The 15,779-nt window shown below is 34.8% G+C and overlaps 1 protein-coding gene across 4 annotated transcripts in view; it reads left to right on the forward strand.

Annotated features, from left to right (window-relative positions):
• RASA2 (RAS p21 protein activator 2) overlaps positions 1–15,779 on the forward strand; it is a 126,827-nt gene that overhangs the window by 66,695 nt on the left and 44,353 nt on the right. For all 4 annotated transcript variants that reach the window (XM_072727019.1, XM_072727022.1, XM_072727020.1 and 1 more), the window contains exons 6-9: positions 7,399–7,482; positions 10,037–10,109; positions 13,359–13,435; positions 14,412–14,513. In XM_072727019.1, the coding sequence (XP_072583120.1) occupies positions 7,399–7,482; positions 10,037–10,109; positions 13,359–13,435; positions 14,412–14,513 (336 nt within the window). The remainder of the gene's footprint in view (positions 1–7,398; positions 7,483–10,036; positions 10,110–13,358; positions 13,436–14,411; positions 14,514–15,779) is intronic.

The following is a 15,779-nucleotide window of genomic DNA, read 5'->3' on the forward strand; positions in this document are numbered from 1 at the left end:
ATTCATGAGAGACACACAGAGAGAGGCAGAGACACAAGCAGAGGGAGAAGAAGGATCCACGCAGGAGCCCAACATGGGACTCGATCCCAGGTCTCCAGGATCAGGCCCTGGGCTGAAGGCAGCATGAAACCCCTGAGCCACCCGGGCTGCCCTGGATAGAGTATTTTTAATAAATGTTAATTATGTCAGGTTAGTTGACAGTCTTGTTTAACTTTCATTCTTAAAATTGCTTTATCAGTTATTTAGGGGGGTATTGCTATCTCTAACTATTTGTGGATTGTTATATCCTTTTTATAAATTGACTTCTTCACTATTATAAAAAGACCCTTTATCTCTGGGAATACTCATTGTTGTGAAATCTACTTTGTTATTAATATAGCTTCTCTGGCTGGCAGGCTCGCTTGCTTGCTTGCTTTTTCTTTTCTTTCATGTTTCTAATTTCAATTTAATCTTACAAGATTTTTAATCTAACTTTGACTTTATACTACTGTTTCTCTTTACTGTTATATTCAAAATCTTAATCCCTGACATTAAGGTAATTACTTTCATTATCTTATAAAATTTAGAGACTAGATTTAGAATAATAATGCCAGTATTACTACTGGTGGTGAGGTTACTGAATCAGGTTTAAAAAGTCTTACTGTATTTTGTTCTAAAGATAGAGTCAAATACTGTACTCTTGTCTCTTGAAATAATTCTTTTTTAGTCATTTCTCAGAGTTTTTTATTTTTAAGGATTAAGTTTAAGTTTACTTTTGAAATGTACAAGTTTTTTGGTTTCCAAAGTCAGAACTTACATGAGGTATGTTTGGAGAAGTATCACATTAATTCCCAACCCTCTACCCTTCATATCAGAGTAATTAGAGAGTAGATTTACCTTATTTTTTTTCATAACTACATAGAATTCCACCATATAGATATACTATCAGTTGTTCAACCAGACCCTTACTGATGGGCATTTGGGTTGCTATTATCCATAGAATCGGTTTTCTTTTGATCAGTATTAGTATGTATTTTCCCATTCTTTTAACCAGAACCTCTGCTTTTTAATTGGTGTGTTTAGACCATTTACATATCAGTGTTTCTATTGCTCTGTCTTCGTGTTTATTTATCTTTCCTTCTGCCATATCGTTGAGCCCACACAGTGCATTTTTTATGTCAGATGTTGTAGTTTTCATTTCTAGAATTCAACTTTTATTGTTTTCTATATCTCTATGTAGAGATATAGAATATATAAACATAAGAATATCATTTTTTTTAATTATTGTTATTTTCAAATTCCAGTATAATTAACACACAGTGTTACATTGGTTTTGGGTGTACAATACAGTGATTCATCAATTCTTTACATTATTCATTGCTCATCATAGTAAGTGTACTCTTAATCCCTTCACCTATCTCACCCATTCCCCCACCTCCCCTCTAGTAACCATCAGTTTGTTCTCTAGTTAAGAGTCTGTTTTTTTGGTTCTTTGTTTTGTTTCTTAAATTCCTCAAGTGAGTGAAATCATCTGGTATTTGTCTTTCTCTGACTGACATTTCACTTAGCATAATACCTTCTGATAGATCCATGTGTTTGTGTGTATACACACTACCTCTTTATCCGTTCATCTATTGATGGACACTTGGGTTGCTTCCATAGTTTGGCTATTGTAAATAATGCTGCAGCAAACATAAGGAGTGCATATATTTTCGAATTAGCGTTTTCATATTCTTTGGGTAAATACCCAGTAATAGGAATACTGGATCAAATGGTAATTCTATTTTTATATTTTTGAGGAAGCTCCATGCTGTCTTTCAAAGTGGCTGCACCAGTTTGCATTCTCACCATCAGTACAGGAGGGTTCCTTTTTGTCCACATCCTTGCCAATGCTTCTTGTTTTTTGTTTTTTTATACTAGCCATTTGATTAATGTGAGGTGATAACTCAGTGTGGTTTTGATTTGTATTTCCCTGATGATGAGTAATGTTGAGCATCTTTTCATGGGTCTGCTGGCCATCTATATGTCTTCTTTGGAGAAATGTTGGTGCATGTCTTCTGCCCATTTTTTTAATAATTTTTTTAAATTTATTTATGATAGTCACAGAGAGAGAGAGAGGCAGAGACACAGGCAGAGGAAGAAGCAGGCTCCATGCACCGGGAGCCCGACATGGGACTCGATCCCGGGCCAAAGGCAGGCGCCAAACCGCTGCGCCACCCAGGGATCCCCTCTTCTGCCCATTTTTAAGTTGGATTACTTGTGTTTTGGGGTTTTGTGTTGTATAAATTCTTTATGTATTTTGGGTACTAACCCTTTGTTCGATATATTAGTTGCAAATATCTTCTCCTTTTTAGTAGGTTGTCTTTTGGTGTTTTTGGTTGCTTCTTTTGCTGTACTTTTTATTTTGATGTAGTCTAGTATTTTATTCTTGTTTTTGCTTGCCTTGCCTGAGGAGACTTACCTAGAAAAATGTTGCTGCATCCAGTGTCTGAGAAATTACTGGCTATGTTCTCTTCTACAGTTTTTATGGCTTCAGGTCTCATGTTTAGGTCCTTAGTTTATTTTGAGGGTTTATATATATATATAACAAAATTTTATATATATATATATATATATAATATATATATTTTTAATACATATATATATAAAAGAAAAAGTGGTCCAGTTTCACTCTTTGGCATGTAGCTCTCCAGTTTTCCCAACACCATTTGTTGAAGAGACTTTTTCCCATTGCATATCTTTGCTTCCTTTAGCCAAAGATTAATTGATAATATAATCATGGGTTTATTTCTTGGCTCTTTATTTTGTTCCATTAGTCTGTGTGTGTTTTTTGTGTGCCAGTACTCTACTGTTTTGATTACTACAGATATGTAGTACATCTTGAAATCTGGGATTGTGATACCTTCAGTTTTGTTCTTTGTTTTCCAGATTGATTTGGCTATCCAGGGGCTTTTGTGGTTAAAAATTTTAGGAGTATTTATTCTAGTTCTGTGAACAATGCTGTTGTTTTTTTTGTTTTTTTTTTAAATTTTTATTTATTTATGATAGTCACAGAGAGAGAGAGAGAGAGAGGCAGAGACACAGGCAGAGGGAGAAGCAGGCTCCATGCACCGGGAGCCTGATGTGGGTTTCGATCCCGGGTCTCCAGGATCGCGCCCTGGGCCAAAGGCAAGCGCCAAACCACTGCGCCACCCAGGGATCCCCAATGCTGTTGTTTTGAAAGGGATTGCATTGAATGCATAGATTGCTTTGGGTAGTATGGACATTTTAGCAGTATTTTTTCTCCCAACCCTTGAGAATGGAATATCTTTCCATTTGTGTCATCTTCAAATTCTTTTATAAGCGTTTTATAGTTTTCAGAGTACAAGTCTTCTACCTCCTTGGCTATGTTTATTCCTAGGTATTTTGCAGTCTTTGGCACAATTGTAAATGGGATTGTTTTCGTAATTTTTTTTATAAGTGTATACGGATGCAGTGAATTTCTGTATATTGATTTTGTATCTTGCAACATTACCAAATTCATCTGAGTTCTAGTTTTTTTGATGGAGTTTTTCGGGTTTTCTATATAAGTATTATGTCATCTGAAAATAGTGAAAGTTTTACTTCTTCCTTACCAATTTGGATGCTTTTTATTTCTTTTTGTTTTCGGATTGCTGTGACCAGGAGTTCAACAACTATGTTGAATTAAAGTGACGAGAGTAGACATTCTTGTCTTGTTTCTGATCTTAAGGAGAAAGCTCTCAGTTTTTCCCCATTAAAGATGTTAGCTGTGGGTTTTTCATATAAGACCTTTATTGTGTTGGGGTATATTCCCTCTAAACCTACTTTATTGAAGGTTTTTATCATGAATAGATGTTGTATTTGTCAAGTGCTTTTTCTGCATCTGTTGAAATGATCATGTGGTCTTCGTCCTTTTTCTTGTTACTGTGATGTATCACATAGACTGATTTGTGAATATTGAACCACCCTTGCTATTCAGGAATCAATCCCACTTGTTGATATTGGTGGATGATTTTTTAAATGTTGTATTTGGTTTGCTAATATTTTGTTGAGGATTTTTGCATCCACTTTCATCAGAGATTTTGGTCTGTAGTTCCCTTTATTTGTAGTGTCTTTATGGTTTTGGCATCAGGGTAATGCTGGCCTCATAGAATGAATTTAGAAGCCTTCTTTCCTCTTGTGTTTTTTTGGAATAATTTGAGAAGAATAGATATTAACTCTTTAAATGTTTAATAGAATTTACCTGTCAGACCATCTGGTCCTGGACTTTTGTTTGTTGGGAATTTTTTTATTACTGATTCAGTTTCATTGCTGGTAATTTGTCTGTTTAAATTTTCCATTTCTTCCTGATTCAGTTTTAGAATGTTACACGTTTTTAGGAATTTATCCATCTCTTCTAGGTTGTCTAGTTTGTTAGCATGTAATTTTTCATAATATTTTCTTACAATCTTTTGTATTTCTGTGGTGTCAGTTTTTTCTTCCTTTAATTTCTGATTTTATTTTTGAGTCTTCTCTTTCTCTGTCTCTTTCTCTCTCTGTCTCACTCTCTCTTAGTCTGGCTAAAGGTTTATCAATTTTGTCAATCTTTTCAAAGGACCATCTCCTGGTTTCATTCATATGTTGTTATTTTTAAGTTTCTATTTCATTTATTTCTCCTCTAATCTTTATTTCCTTCCTTCTACAGGTTTGAGTTTTGCTGTGCTTTGTTTTCAAGCTCCTTTTTGTTTATTTGAGATTTTTATCGTTTCTTGAGATATCATTATGGTTCATATTTTCTTGATTCTTTGTATTCCTGGTTATTTTCTGTTTGATTCTAGAATATATGAAGTTTCTGGATATTTTTATATTTCCATGAATATACTTGAGGACCCAGTTAAGTTGCTTGGAAGCAGTTTCATTCTTTTGCGGTTTGCTTTTAAACTTTGATGGATTGAGTAAGAGCAGCCTTTAGTCTAGGACTTCTATTTTCTCAATAATGAGGCCACATCTATGAATTACCAGGTTTCATAACGTGGCTGTAGAACTTTATGCTAGTCATTTGTGGGCTTCAGGAATTGTTCCCTCTGCTTTTTTGTTGTTGTTGTTGTTTTTTTTTAAGATTTTATTTCTTTGAGAGAGAGAGTGACTGAGAGAGCAGGAGGTGGGGGAGGGGCAGAGGGAGAAGGAGAAGCAGGGAGCCTGATGTGGGCTTGATCCCAAAACCCTGGGATTAAAACTTGAGCGGAAGTCCCTCTGCCCAACAAATGATTCTTTCCTTAGCCTCAGCTTCCTTACATGTATATGCTTATCAACACTGAGCTAACGACTCCAGGGGGATTCTTGTAACTCTCTGGAGATTTCTTTCTGTACAGGTTTCTTTTCTCTAGTACTCTGCCTTGGAAATTCTAGTTACTTTGGTCTTCCCCAACTGTCAACTCTCCCTCTTCTCAGAGAGACCCCATACCAGTAAGCTGGGACAATTGGGAGCTCACTTCATTTCTTCTCCCCTCAAAGATCACTATCCTGCACTGCCAATTTTGTAAATTTTTTTTTTTAGTTATTTCAGGTAGGGAGATTATTCTGTTACTTCGTACTCCATCTTGGATGTATGTAGACATTAACACTTGTCTTCTAGTTTAAAAAAAAAATGCTCAAGGTACTTTAAACAATTTTGGATTAAATTTATTTTCCTTTGCAATTTCTAAAAAATATATTAATATCAAATATATTTAAACAAAATGTAAGATAATTTAGTATATGGTATACTAAGCTCATTTTCAGCATTTGTTTTTTGCTTATCCATGGTTTATGATACGAAATTGTTTGACTTATTGATTAGAAGAATAGTTGTATTCTAGGTAATTAGAAAAATATTTCATAATATGTAGCAAATAAAATAATTTGTATTTAATATTGTTAAAAAACAATTTTTAAAATATCTTATATTTTAAAATTAAGACTACTTCTGATGATTTTTATAGATTTATGCTCTTATGGGCATCATTGTTTTGCTTTGTGGAGTATTCTTATAGAAGTTTTTGTATAATGAACTGCTTTTTTCTCAGGTTTTTTTTAATTTCAAAAAATTATAATGACCTATAATTAAGATTTCTCATAATTAGTGTTTAAATGAGATAAATTTGGTATTACAAGGAGAGTAATAAATTTAGGTACAGTAGGGAATGTAGAAAGACACTGGACTTTAGAAACAGTTAAAGAAGAAGGTGAGTCTTGGCCCACTTTATTCAAGTTGTATTACTTCTTTAGTTTTATTTTGTTACATTCTCACAATCTTTTGGGGCCTTATTTTCTTCTTTAAGGTATTTTTTCTCAAAGACAGTTGTGGGAATTAGATACATTTTGTGAGAATAATGGTAAACTACAAATGATATATAAAAAGCAGGCATCATTATGAGATTTAGCCTGAGGATTTTAAGTTTTGAATAGTATGTAATTGGAAACTTTGACTATACCTAAGCCTAATATTGATAACCAGAATTATTATCTTGGTCTGTGCTTTCTTTAGTTAGTTTCAGACATTTTTAGAATTTGATATTTGATACCCAGTGTAATAGAAATGAGTCATATTATCATTTCTTTATTTTGCAGCACACCATATGCACTTCACCCACATATACGATGTGGATTGTAGAGAGAAATAGGATGTTGCTCAATAGCCCACATCTCTTAACAAAGACTACTTTTCAGCATTTCTCATGAGATTCTCTTAGACATTAGGAAATGCAAACCCTTAGATTTAAACTAAATTCATGAACTCAATAATATTTAGTGAGAAAATTTGAGAAGCAGACCATTAAGTTAGATTCTGTATCCTCTGTAAATACCAGTGACTTTACCCTTAAAGCAGATTAGAAGACCTTTGTTTTTAAGTTCTGAAACGTTTTCTGCAGGATAATACAGGAGTTGTTACTGAGAATCAGAATAAAAGACTACAGAATTGTGGGAGGCTTGCCCTCTATTTATGAATCAGATTTTAAGTGGAAACCACAGTCGTTTCCTTGTTTCTCATTCATGCTTTAGCAGAGGATGTGATGCCATAGATCTGGCTTGGTTTGTAGTTTCTCCTTTAAGGTTCACACCACATTCTTTTCCTGTTTAGAAGCCACAGCAGTTTTAATATATTACCAAACCACAGAATGTACCTTGCTAGATGTTTAGTGGGGGGATGTGTGCTACATATTGTTTGGTAGTCTCAGTGTTCATTGTGGCAGTGTAGTCTAAGTCCTATTTCAGAAATTTAGCATAAGTAAATAAGTGCACAATATAGATAAATGTATTTGGGGTACATTGTATATAAGCATATATCTGCAGACTTGTGGAAAACAGTTTTAACCCTTTGAATATGTTAATTTGTATTTGAAATAATGCTTTATGTTGTTTAACTTGAATATTTGTTAATTTTCTTTTATTCTTACTTAGCATCATCGCATGCCATGGGTTGCCTCTCATAAATGGACAAAGCTGTGACCCTTATGCAACAGTTTCTGTAGTGGGCCCTTCTAGGTAATGTTTTTTTTTTTTTTTAAGTTTTTATTTAAATTCCAGTTAGTTAACATACCGTGTAATATTAGTTTCAGGTGTACAATATCATGATTCAACACTTCATACAATACCCTGTGCTTATCACAATTGTACTCCTTAATCCCCATCACCTATTTCACCCATCCCCCCAAGCACATTTCCTCCTGGTAAACATCAGTTCTCTATAGTTAAGAGTCAGTGTTTCTTGGTTTGCCTCTCTTTTTTTTTTCTCTATGCTCACTTGTTTTGTTTCTTAAATTACACCTATGTCAAAATCACATGGTATTTGTCTTTCTCTGACCGACTTATTTCACTTAGCATAATACTCTCTAGCTCCATTCATATCCTTGGTAGGTAATGTTTATTGAATTATTATTGAATTTTTTTAACCTCTAAACAATGTCAAATATGCCTTTATTTTCCATAAGTACCCTAATTTTAACCCAGAAATGTAAGCATCTCTGGATCTGAAGACTCAATATGTATATGGGTTTAACAAATGATTTCCTTCTTTGACAGTAGATGCTTCGTTACATTGAAATGATCAGTGGTTGGCTTCTATTTGTAACTTGAAGTTCAGAATTCAGAGAGAGCAATTATTAGATTTTTTTCAGTTTTGAAATATGACTTAAGAATTACAAAATTAGGGCAGCCCCGGTGGCGCAGCGGTTTAGCACTGCCTGCAGCCCGGGGTGTGATCCTGGAGACCCTGGATCGAGTCCCACATCAGGCTCTCTGTATGATGCCTGCTTCTCCCTCTGCCTGTGTCTCTGCCTCTCTCGCGCTCTCTCTGAATAAATAAGTCTTTAAAAAAAAAAAGAATTACAAAATTAAAGCTCTAAGAATAAATGTTTAATAGCTATTTATGACACAAAGTAATGCATGCTTTGAAAGAAAGATCGTTAGTGAGTTCTGTTATATGCCTCCAAACAACCAAGTCCTGTTTTTATAGAAAGAAAGTGGACTCTGTTGGACTCTTAGACTATGAGGAGTAACTTTTCAAATCTGCTGGACTCTTAGACTGTGAGGAGCAACATTAGTTTTATAGTAATTAAAATGTACTGTAAAACATAAACTTGACCTTCTTCATTCATTATCAACCTTCCTGCCTTCAAATGTCTTAGATTTTATGCAGGTAAAATCCTGTTTTAAGAAATGCTAGCCCAGAATAGCAAGGCAGTTTCCATATTTTTATCTGGAAAGCAGCTCAGAACTAAAAATGCCTTTTCTACTCATGGCATCTGTGCTCTACAGAGAGAATTCCAAGCTGTAGACAGACTGCTGAAGTACCAGAACATGGTAAAGTGCACCATATCATTGATTTAAATTATTTATGATAATTAATGGAAAAACCTATAGCAATTTGTATATTTTGTATTATTTAACTTCATTATGATTTCTTTCAGAGCCTGACTAGTCTGAAATTTGCCTACAACTTGAAGGTTTAAAATCAGGAAACAAAGAGCAAAATATTCCCTCCACACCAAACACATACATACATACACAGACATATGCCCCTTCTCCCCAACTTCAGGCTCTCTAGGTATTCTTTTTATTTATTATTTTTATTAGTTTTTCTTAATTCCAGTATAGTCAGTATACAGTGTTATATTAGTTTCAGGTGTACAGTATAGGTATTTTTATTTTATAGAAAATCACCAGTAAGTCACTTTAAAAAAAAAATGTATTTGTATATATGTATATAAAGTACCTAGCACCATGGCTAGGACTTATTGTGTGCTCAAACAGTTTTGTGCTGTTATTACTGTGGATGGTTTTAAATTTGAAAGCAGATACTTAATCCATTAAGATTCATGCTGTCAGAGGGATTTAGTTTTGTATGTTAAAAATCCTGTAGTTTTGTATGTTAAAAATCCTGTTTAACCTAGTGGAGCTGTTTTTTTGTTTTGTTTATAATCTGTAGCTAAAGACAAATTCTTTAGTGTAATCATTTAGTAACATACAAACAAACTGTTTGGCATATGAATTGGTTATTAGGAGTCATTAATAGAATTGATAGTGCACTATCATCACATTAGATGTTAAAATTGGGAGAGGCTAGGGAAAGACTTCATGGGACTTCTTTGCAACCTTCTTTAATTATTTCAAATAAAAAGTTTTTTTAAATGGCCATATTGTACCTGAAGCCCAAGAAGTAAATTTAGTTAAGAATGCTTTTCGTGTTCCTCAGGTTCCTCAGGTATTTTTCAGCATAGATAAAGGTACTCTGAATCTCATTGTCTTCCTTTTACCATTCTGAGTTGCTTATATAAAATAAGCTTGACAATCAATCTAGTATAAATCTAGTCATATATAGAAAATAGAATCTTGTCATAGATCACATATACAAACTTGTATTTTCTTTGAGTCTTTAGAGACACCTCAAAATTCTTTCCTAAGTAATATTAAAAACTATAGTTTTTCCTAAGTCATCTTAACAGCTAAAGGGAGATCAGGCTCCCTGCTTGGAAATAGCATGTTTTATAATTGTGTACTATTAAGTTCTACAAGGTAAAACTCTACCACATTGGAACAGGAATGACCAAAAGAAGACAAAAGTAAAGAAGAAAACAAGCAATCCGCAGTTTAATGAAATCTTTTATTTTGAGGTAACTTTTTGTTTTATATAAATGTTGACATTGAATATTTAATATTGAATGCTGGTTTATTTCTTTTTTTGAACTACAGTCATAGTAATCATTTAATCAACTAATGCAACTAAGCATTTCTATTCCAAGTGCAGTAGAACCATGATGTAAATATGGTGGAGGCCCATATATAAAACAAACAATGACAGAGCTATGACTGATTTGGGGATGGGGAGGACCAGGGCCACACATACTTCTTAGTTATCCCTAATATCACATCCTGTCACACACCCTTCCACCTTATCCAGCCCCCCACCTGACACACAGTGGCCACCAAACTCTTGTATGGTACTATTTGAAAATCACTAGTAAAGTAAGTATGATATCACTTGGTTGCAGTTCTAGTTCAGTTGATGTGGAATAAATCACTAAATGTGAGGTTCAGGTTTATCTTGTGAAAGGATAATTTTGTAAGAAAAAACACTGCCCTACCTGACAGTTTTTAGGAGGCCCACATGTGAGAATGCTTTGAGACCATAAAATGCTATATGATTAAGGCCTCATTATTAAGTTCTTTTTAGCTAATTCCCTCTATAGACATATGCTTATTTGCATAGAGATCTTCAGCTGCCTTGAAGTTGCCCCAAAATACAGTGCTTTGGAGTTCTTTACTGTGGAGCATCTGTTAAAGAAATCCATTTTCATATTATTTGAAAACTACTGGAAAAAAAAAAAGTCAACCTCTGATTTCTAAGATTGTTTTCTAACCATAGAACATGTTTCAAGTAAGATTAACAGGGAAGATTTGAGGAAAGGTTACATTGTGTGCTTTTTCCTTTTTGTGTGTGTGTTTTTCTTGATAATTTCAAAGTGGAGAGAGAGAGCACATCTAACCATGCCTGATTACAACTACTTTATTAAAAAAAAAAAAAACATAGGTTGAAGAAAATGCCAAATTAAAGTAGGAAGAATTGTGGGGGTGGAGGCAAGGGAGAAAGAAAAACAAAAGAAAAGGAACCAGTGTGAGACTTTTCCATTTCCTGGCTAAAGACTTTAGTTGTTTTACATTTATCAATGGCTGTTACATCTAGCCTGCAGAAAACATGGGGCAACTTGCAGCAAGCAGATGGCCCTTTGAAGGCAAGGTCTGACCTGCTTGCTATATCCAGGCGTACCTATAAAGCCTTAAACATTCATTCCAAAGGCCCTTTGTTGAGCTGATTATAAAGATAAGATTCAATCTCTGTTCTTGAGCTAAAGCAAGAAACACAAAGCATACATACGCACGCATATACATAGCAGTTAAACGCAGTAGATATTGGGGAGATCAGATGAGTTCTGCTCCAGCTAAGTTAGCAAAAAAGAAGTTTTAGAGAAGAAGAACAATTGAGCAGAGACATAGAAACAGAAAAGCAGAAAGCTATGTCCAAAGAATAGCAAATAGTGATTTAACTGGAAGGGTTCTAGAAGAGAATAATTGGAACAAAGTCTAAAAGCTAGACTAGGACCAACTATGAAAGGTCTTATATGCCTGGCTGGGGGGCTTACAGAGTAGTTGTTGACAGTTTTTGAGCCTGGAAGTAGTAAGAGTAATGCGGTGTTGTGGGAAGAATACCCATGATCTATGGGCCAGTGGCTGAGAAAGAACAGAGATAAAGAGATTGTTATAGTTTAGGTATTTAAAAAAAAAAAGTGTTGGGGTGGGGGAATCTGATCCAAGAGAATAACATGGAAAAAAGAGAGGAAGGGGACAAATGAGAAAGAAGCTGTAAAGGGCAGGATAACGAGTTAGTTAGAAAAGACAAAGGAGGAATCTGATATCCTCATGGTTTCAAATCTGGAATAAGGGAGAAGTTAAGGAAAGTGTAAGTGGTTCAGTTTGGGACATAACAAACCTGAGGTATGACATGAAAACCCTCCAATAGGCAGTTGATGACTGAAACTTAAAATGGGTGATGGCTCTAGATAAGGACTCAATATTTGCTTGCAGAGAGTCAAGAGAGCCAGTGAAATAGAGGTATACAGTATAGGAGAAAAGTGAGGAGCTCACTTCTGCCCCTTATTAGGTATTCAGCTTTGAGCATGTCTCTTAATTTCTGTCCTTTAGCTTCCTCATTTTCAAGATGAGGATAATAAATCTAACCCTGCCTGCTTCAGAGCAACGTTCTGATGAACAAAGAAGATAATGGATGTGAAAGCACTTTGTAAACTGTATAGCACTTTGCAGCTGTTAGAGCAAAATAAAAATTAAAACCGTGGAGAAAACCCATATTTATAGCCTCTGGGGAAAAAGAGGTCCCAGGGGAAGAAGTGGAGAGCAGGAGGTTGCCTGGGTAGTGACTGGGTAAACTCAACAGAGTGTTTCTGGGAAAGGAGGTATAGTTGTACTCACTTATTCTGATAGAGCGGTCAAGGAAGATGAGAACTAAGAATTCACCATCAGACCTGGTAACTAACAGAGGAGTTTGGGGAGGGTGATCTGTGAGGAAATCAGATTATAAGGAGTTACTGTAGTGAGTGGGTGTGAGGAAGTGGCAACTGTAAGGATGGATTACAGTTTTGAGATATTTGTCTGTGAGAGGAAGGAGATAGAAGACCATACTTTAAGTGTAGAATTTTTCTTAGACTTGAGTGAGGTGAATAAGCTGGTCAAGAAAGCTGCGATAAAATAAGTCAAATGCTTATTGTATGCTTACTGTATGTTGTGCATGGGTGGAGTAGTCTTGGAAAAGAGGAGGATCATCTATCTCCTTATTCAGAAATTAAAAAACTCATCCAGGTAGAAAGACCTATGTGAAAATGGACGTGTTCAGGTGGACGATAGCTGAGGAAGTCCCTGCCAGTAGCCTTGATGTTTTTGGTTAAATTGTGAAAAGGAAGTGTAAGGATAGAATTGATATCTTGAGGAATGTGGGAAAGTCTTCAAACAGTTCTTAGCATGTGCAGCTAATGCCAAAATAGAACACTTTTACTCTTCGAGCCATCAACAGATTACATGTGAGTCAGAGAACCTAATGTTATTGTAGATTGAGTTAATAAGGGAGGGCAATGAGGCAAGATTGCTTTTGATATTTTTATACTGCCTTATTACCTCCCTGCTACTTTCCATAGCTGTTTTTATCTTTAGCTTTTCAGTAAACTATGACCTTGGCATTTTTCTCTGTTTATAATAAATACAATTGAACATTTTAGGGATGATAGTTTTTTTAAGTTCATGTAGGAAAAAAATTATGTTAAAAATTTTTGTAAACTAAAATATTTTGTTCACAGGTAACCAGATCCAGTAGTTATACAAGAAAGTCCCAGTTCCAGGTAGAAGAGGAGGACATTGAAAAGCTGGAAATTAGGTATACGTCTTGGAGTTTTATTGAATAGGGGTTTTTTTGGTGCCAAAAGAAAGTCCTAAATTTAACTGAAAAAGGTGAACTGAACTTAATAGAATTCTCTTTAGCAAGTTGGCTGATGAAACATAGAAGAACATCCATCTAATTTAAATTCATATTATCTTTTAAAAATCTGTTCTCTTTGCAGAAGTAGTTGAGGTGTGTTTATTTAAAAAAAACAAAGATGACCTAATTTTCACCTATTTTATTATATTTTTAATTTTCATAAATTTAATTGCTCTTTAAATTTCTAAATCATAGCATAATGGATGCAAAGAATATATAGAAAAGTCATTATATATTAGCCAATTTAGAAATAATTTTTTTATTCTTCTTAACATATCTGCTGTCTAACAGAAATTTCAGTGAGGTAAGAAGTCTTGTAAGATAATTCAACAGGTGCATGTGTTTGAAGTTTGTGCCAATTAGGTCTTAAATATTTATGCTATTTGGGAGGGGAAAGTTTTGTAAGTGCATGTACAGGTGTGGTGTTAACAGTGTGTTCATCTTAAGGGTGTATTAGTCACATGTTTGGAATGATCAGGTAATGTATTTTTCTAAATCACCCATCTTTACATATTAACTGGCTCTAATTGAGAAAGAAACTGTAATCTTGCGTTGGTTTCTTTTCTCAAACTCAACAAAGTAACTCTAGTTCTTACTGCTACAGGTTAAAATAAAGCCTAGACTTTGAGACTAAGAAACTTAAGTGCTTTATTAAGACTATTTAAAAGTTACTTTCTGTGCTTATAAATAAAAGCTACTGCAATATTTTGTTTCCTTAGTTTAGATAGTGAGGTATATGACAACGCTAACATCTCTTACTTTTAAGCATGTAAAATTAATGCTATAATACAATCAAAGTGATTTGAAGCTACCTGGTGGCGTGTGTTCTCTTAAACATTCTTTGCAAAAAATAAAGCCAGTTTTAAATTTTCAGGATCGACTTGTGGAACAATGGAAACTTGGTCCAAGATATTTTCCTAGGAGAGATTAAAGTTCCTGTGAATGTGTTAAGAAATGATTCCTCTCATCAAGCCTGGTAAGAAGACCAACATTCTATTTTTTTTTAACTATTTTTTTTAAAGATTTTATTTATTCATTCATGAGAGACACAGAGAGAGGCAGAGACATAGGCAGAGGGAAAAGCAGGCTCCACGCAGGGAGCCCGATGTGGGACTCGATCCCAGGAATCCAGGATCACACCCGGGGCCAACACTCAACCACTGAGCCACCCAGGCATCCCTGAAGACCAACATTCTAGTGAACTCCACAGTAGTCCATTCCCTTTAATATACTATACATTTAAATAAATGCTTACTATAAGCATATTTTTAAATTTGAGGTGGAATAAGCCAGAAATCATTAACTTTGATTTGATTATTAATTTATTGTTGCAGAAATAGAAGTACATTGATGATTCTATGACTTAACCTCTTGTACTGGGATACAAGAACTGAATTGTCTAGGGATATTCTGTTTAAAAATGAAATCTTAACTCTAAGGAGAAAATGAAAATCATTTTAAAACATTGCAGAAGAGTTGCCCATGTGAAAAGATGCTTGGTCACAGATCAGCATCTATAGTAGAGAAGCTTTATTAATGGCCATGGGAACTGTGGATATTTGAAAATAGGGTTTATGGTAGGGAATCAACTATTTATGGGATCTAACCAGTGATTTTCCTTTAACACACCCCGTTGAAATGCCCTAATATTTTCTAAATGTCTAGGATCGAGGCGCACCTGGGTAACTCAATAGGTTGAGCATCCAACTCATGATTTCAGCTCAGGTTATGATCTCAAGATTGTTTGATAAGCCCCATATCAGGCTGTGATCAGCTGGGAGTCTGCTTGAGATTCTCCCCCACCCCCACTATAAAATATATAAATGAATGAATGAATATGTGTATGTCTAGGGTGAAACTGTTGAGCTGATTCAGTAAATACTCCTTTCAGGTGCTCTGGTGACTCAGTAATGGTTACAGTATTATTTTACCTTTTCATGTCTATAACAGTGACATTAATCTGATGGTAGATAGAACTTAATGTTCATACATTAAACTAATGTTAGTTTCCTTAGCAGAATTGATGTGAAACTATCATTTTTTCTGTCTAGAGCACTTACAAGCATGCCTGTCCTGCCCCTTCCAGTAAGTTGCCCGATAGATCGCAGGCTAGATTTGGGTTTCTACTGAGCATAAAAAAGCAGGTCTTTCTCATTTGCCTCTAAGGCCCACTATTTAGAACTCAATTTCAGTGCCTGGAAGAAGAGTTTAGAGGTTTCTTATTGTGGGCATCCATCTCATT

The sequence above is a fragment of the Vulpes vulpes genome, chromosome 11, assembly GCF_048418805.1.
Source record: "Vulpes vulpes isolate BD-2025 chromosome 11, VulVul3, whole genome shotgun sequence".
Classification (NCBI taxonomy): Eukaryota; Metazoa; Chordata; class Mammalia; order Carnivora; family Canidae; genus Vulpes; species Vulpes vulpes.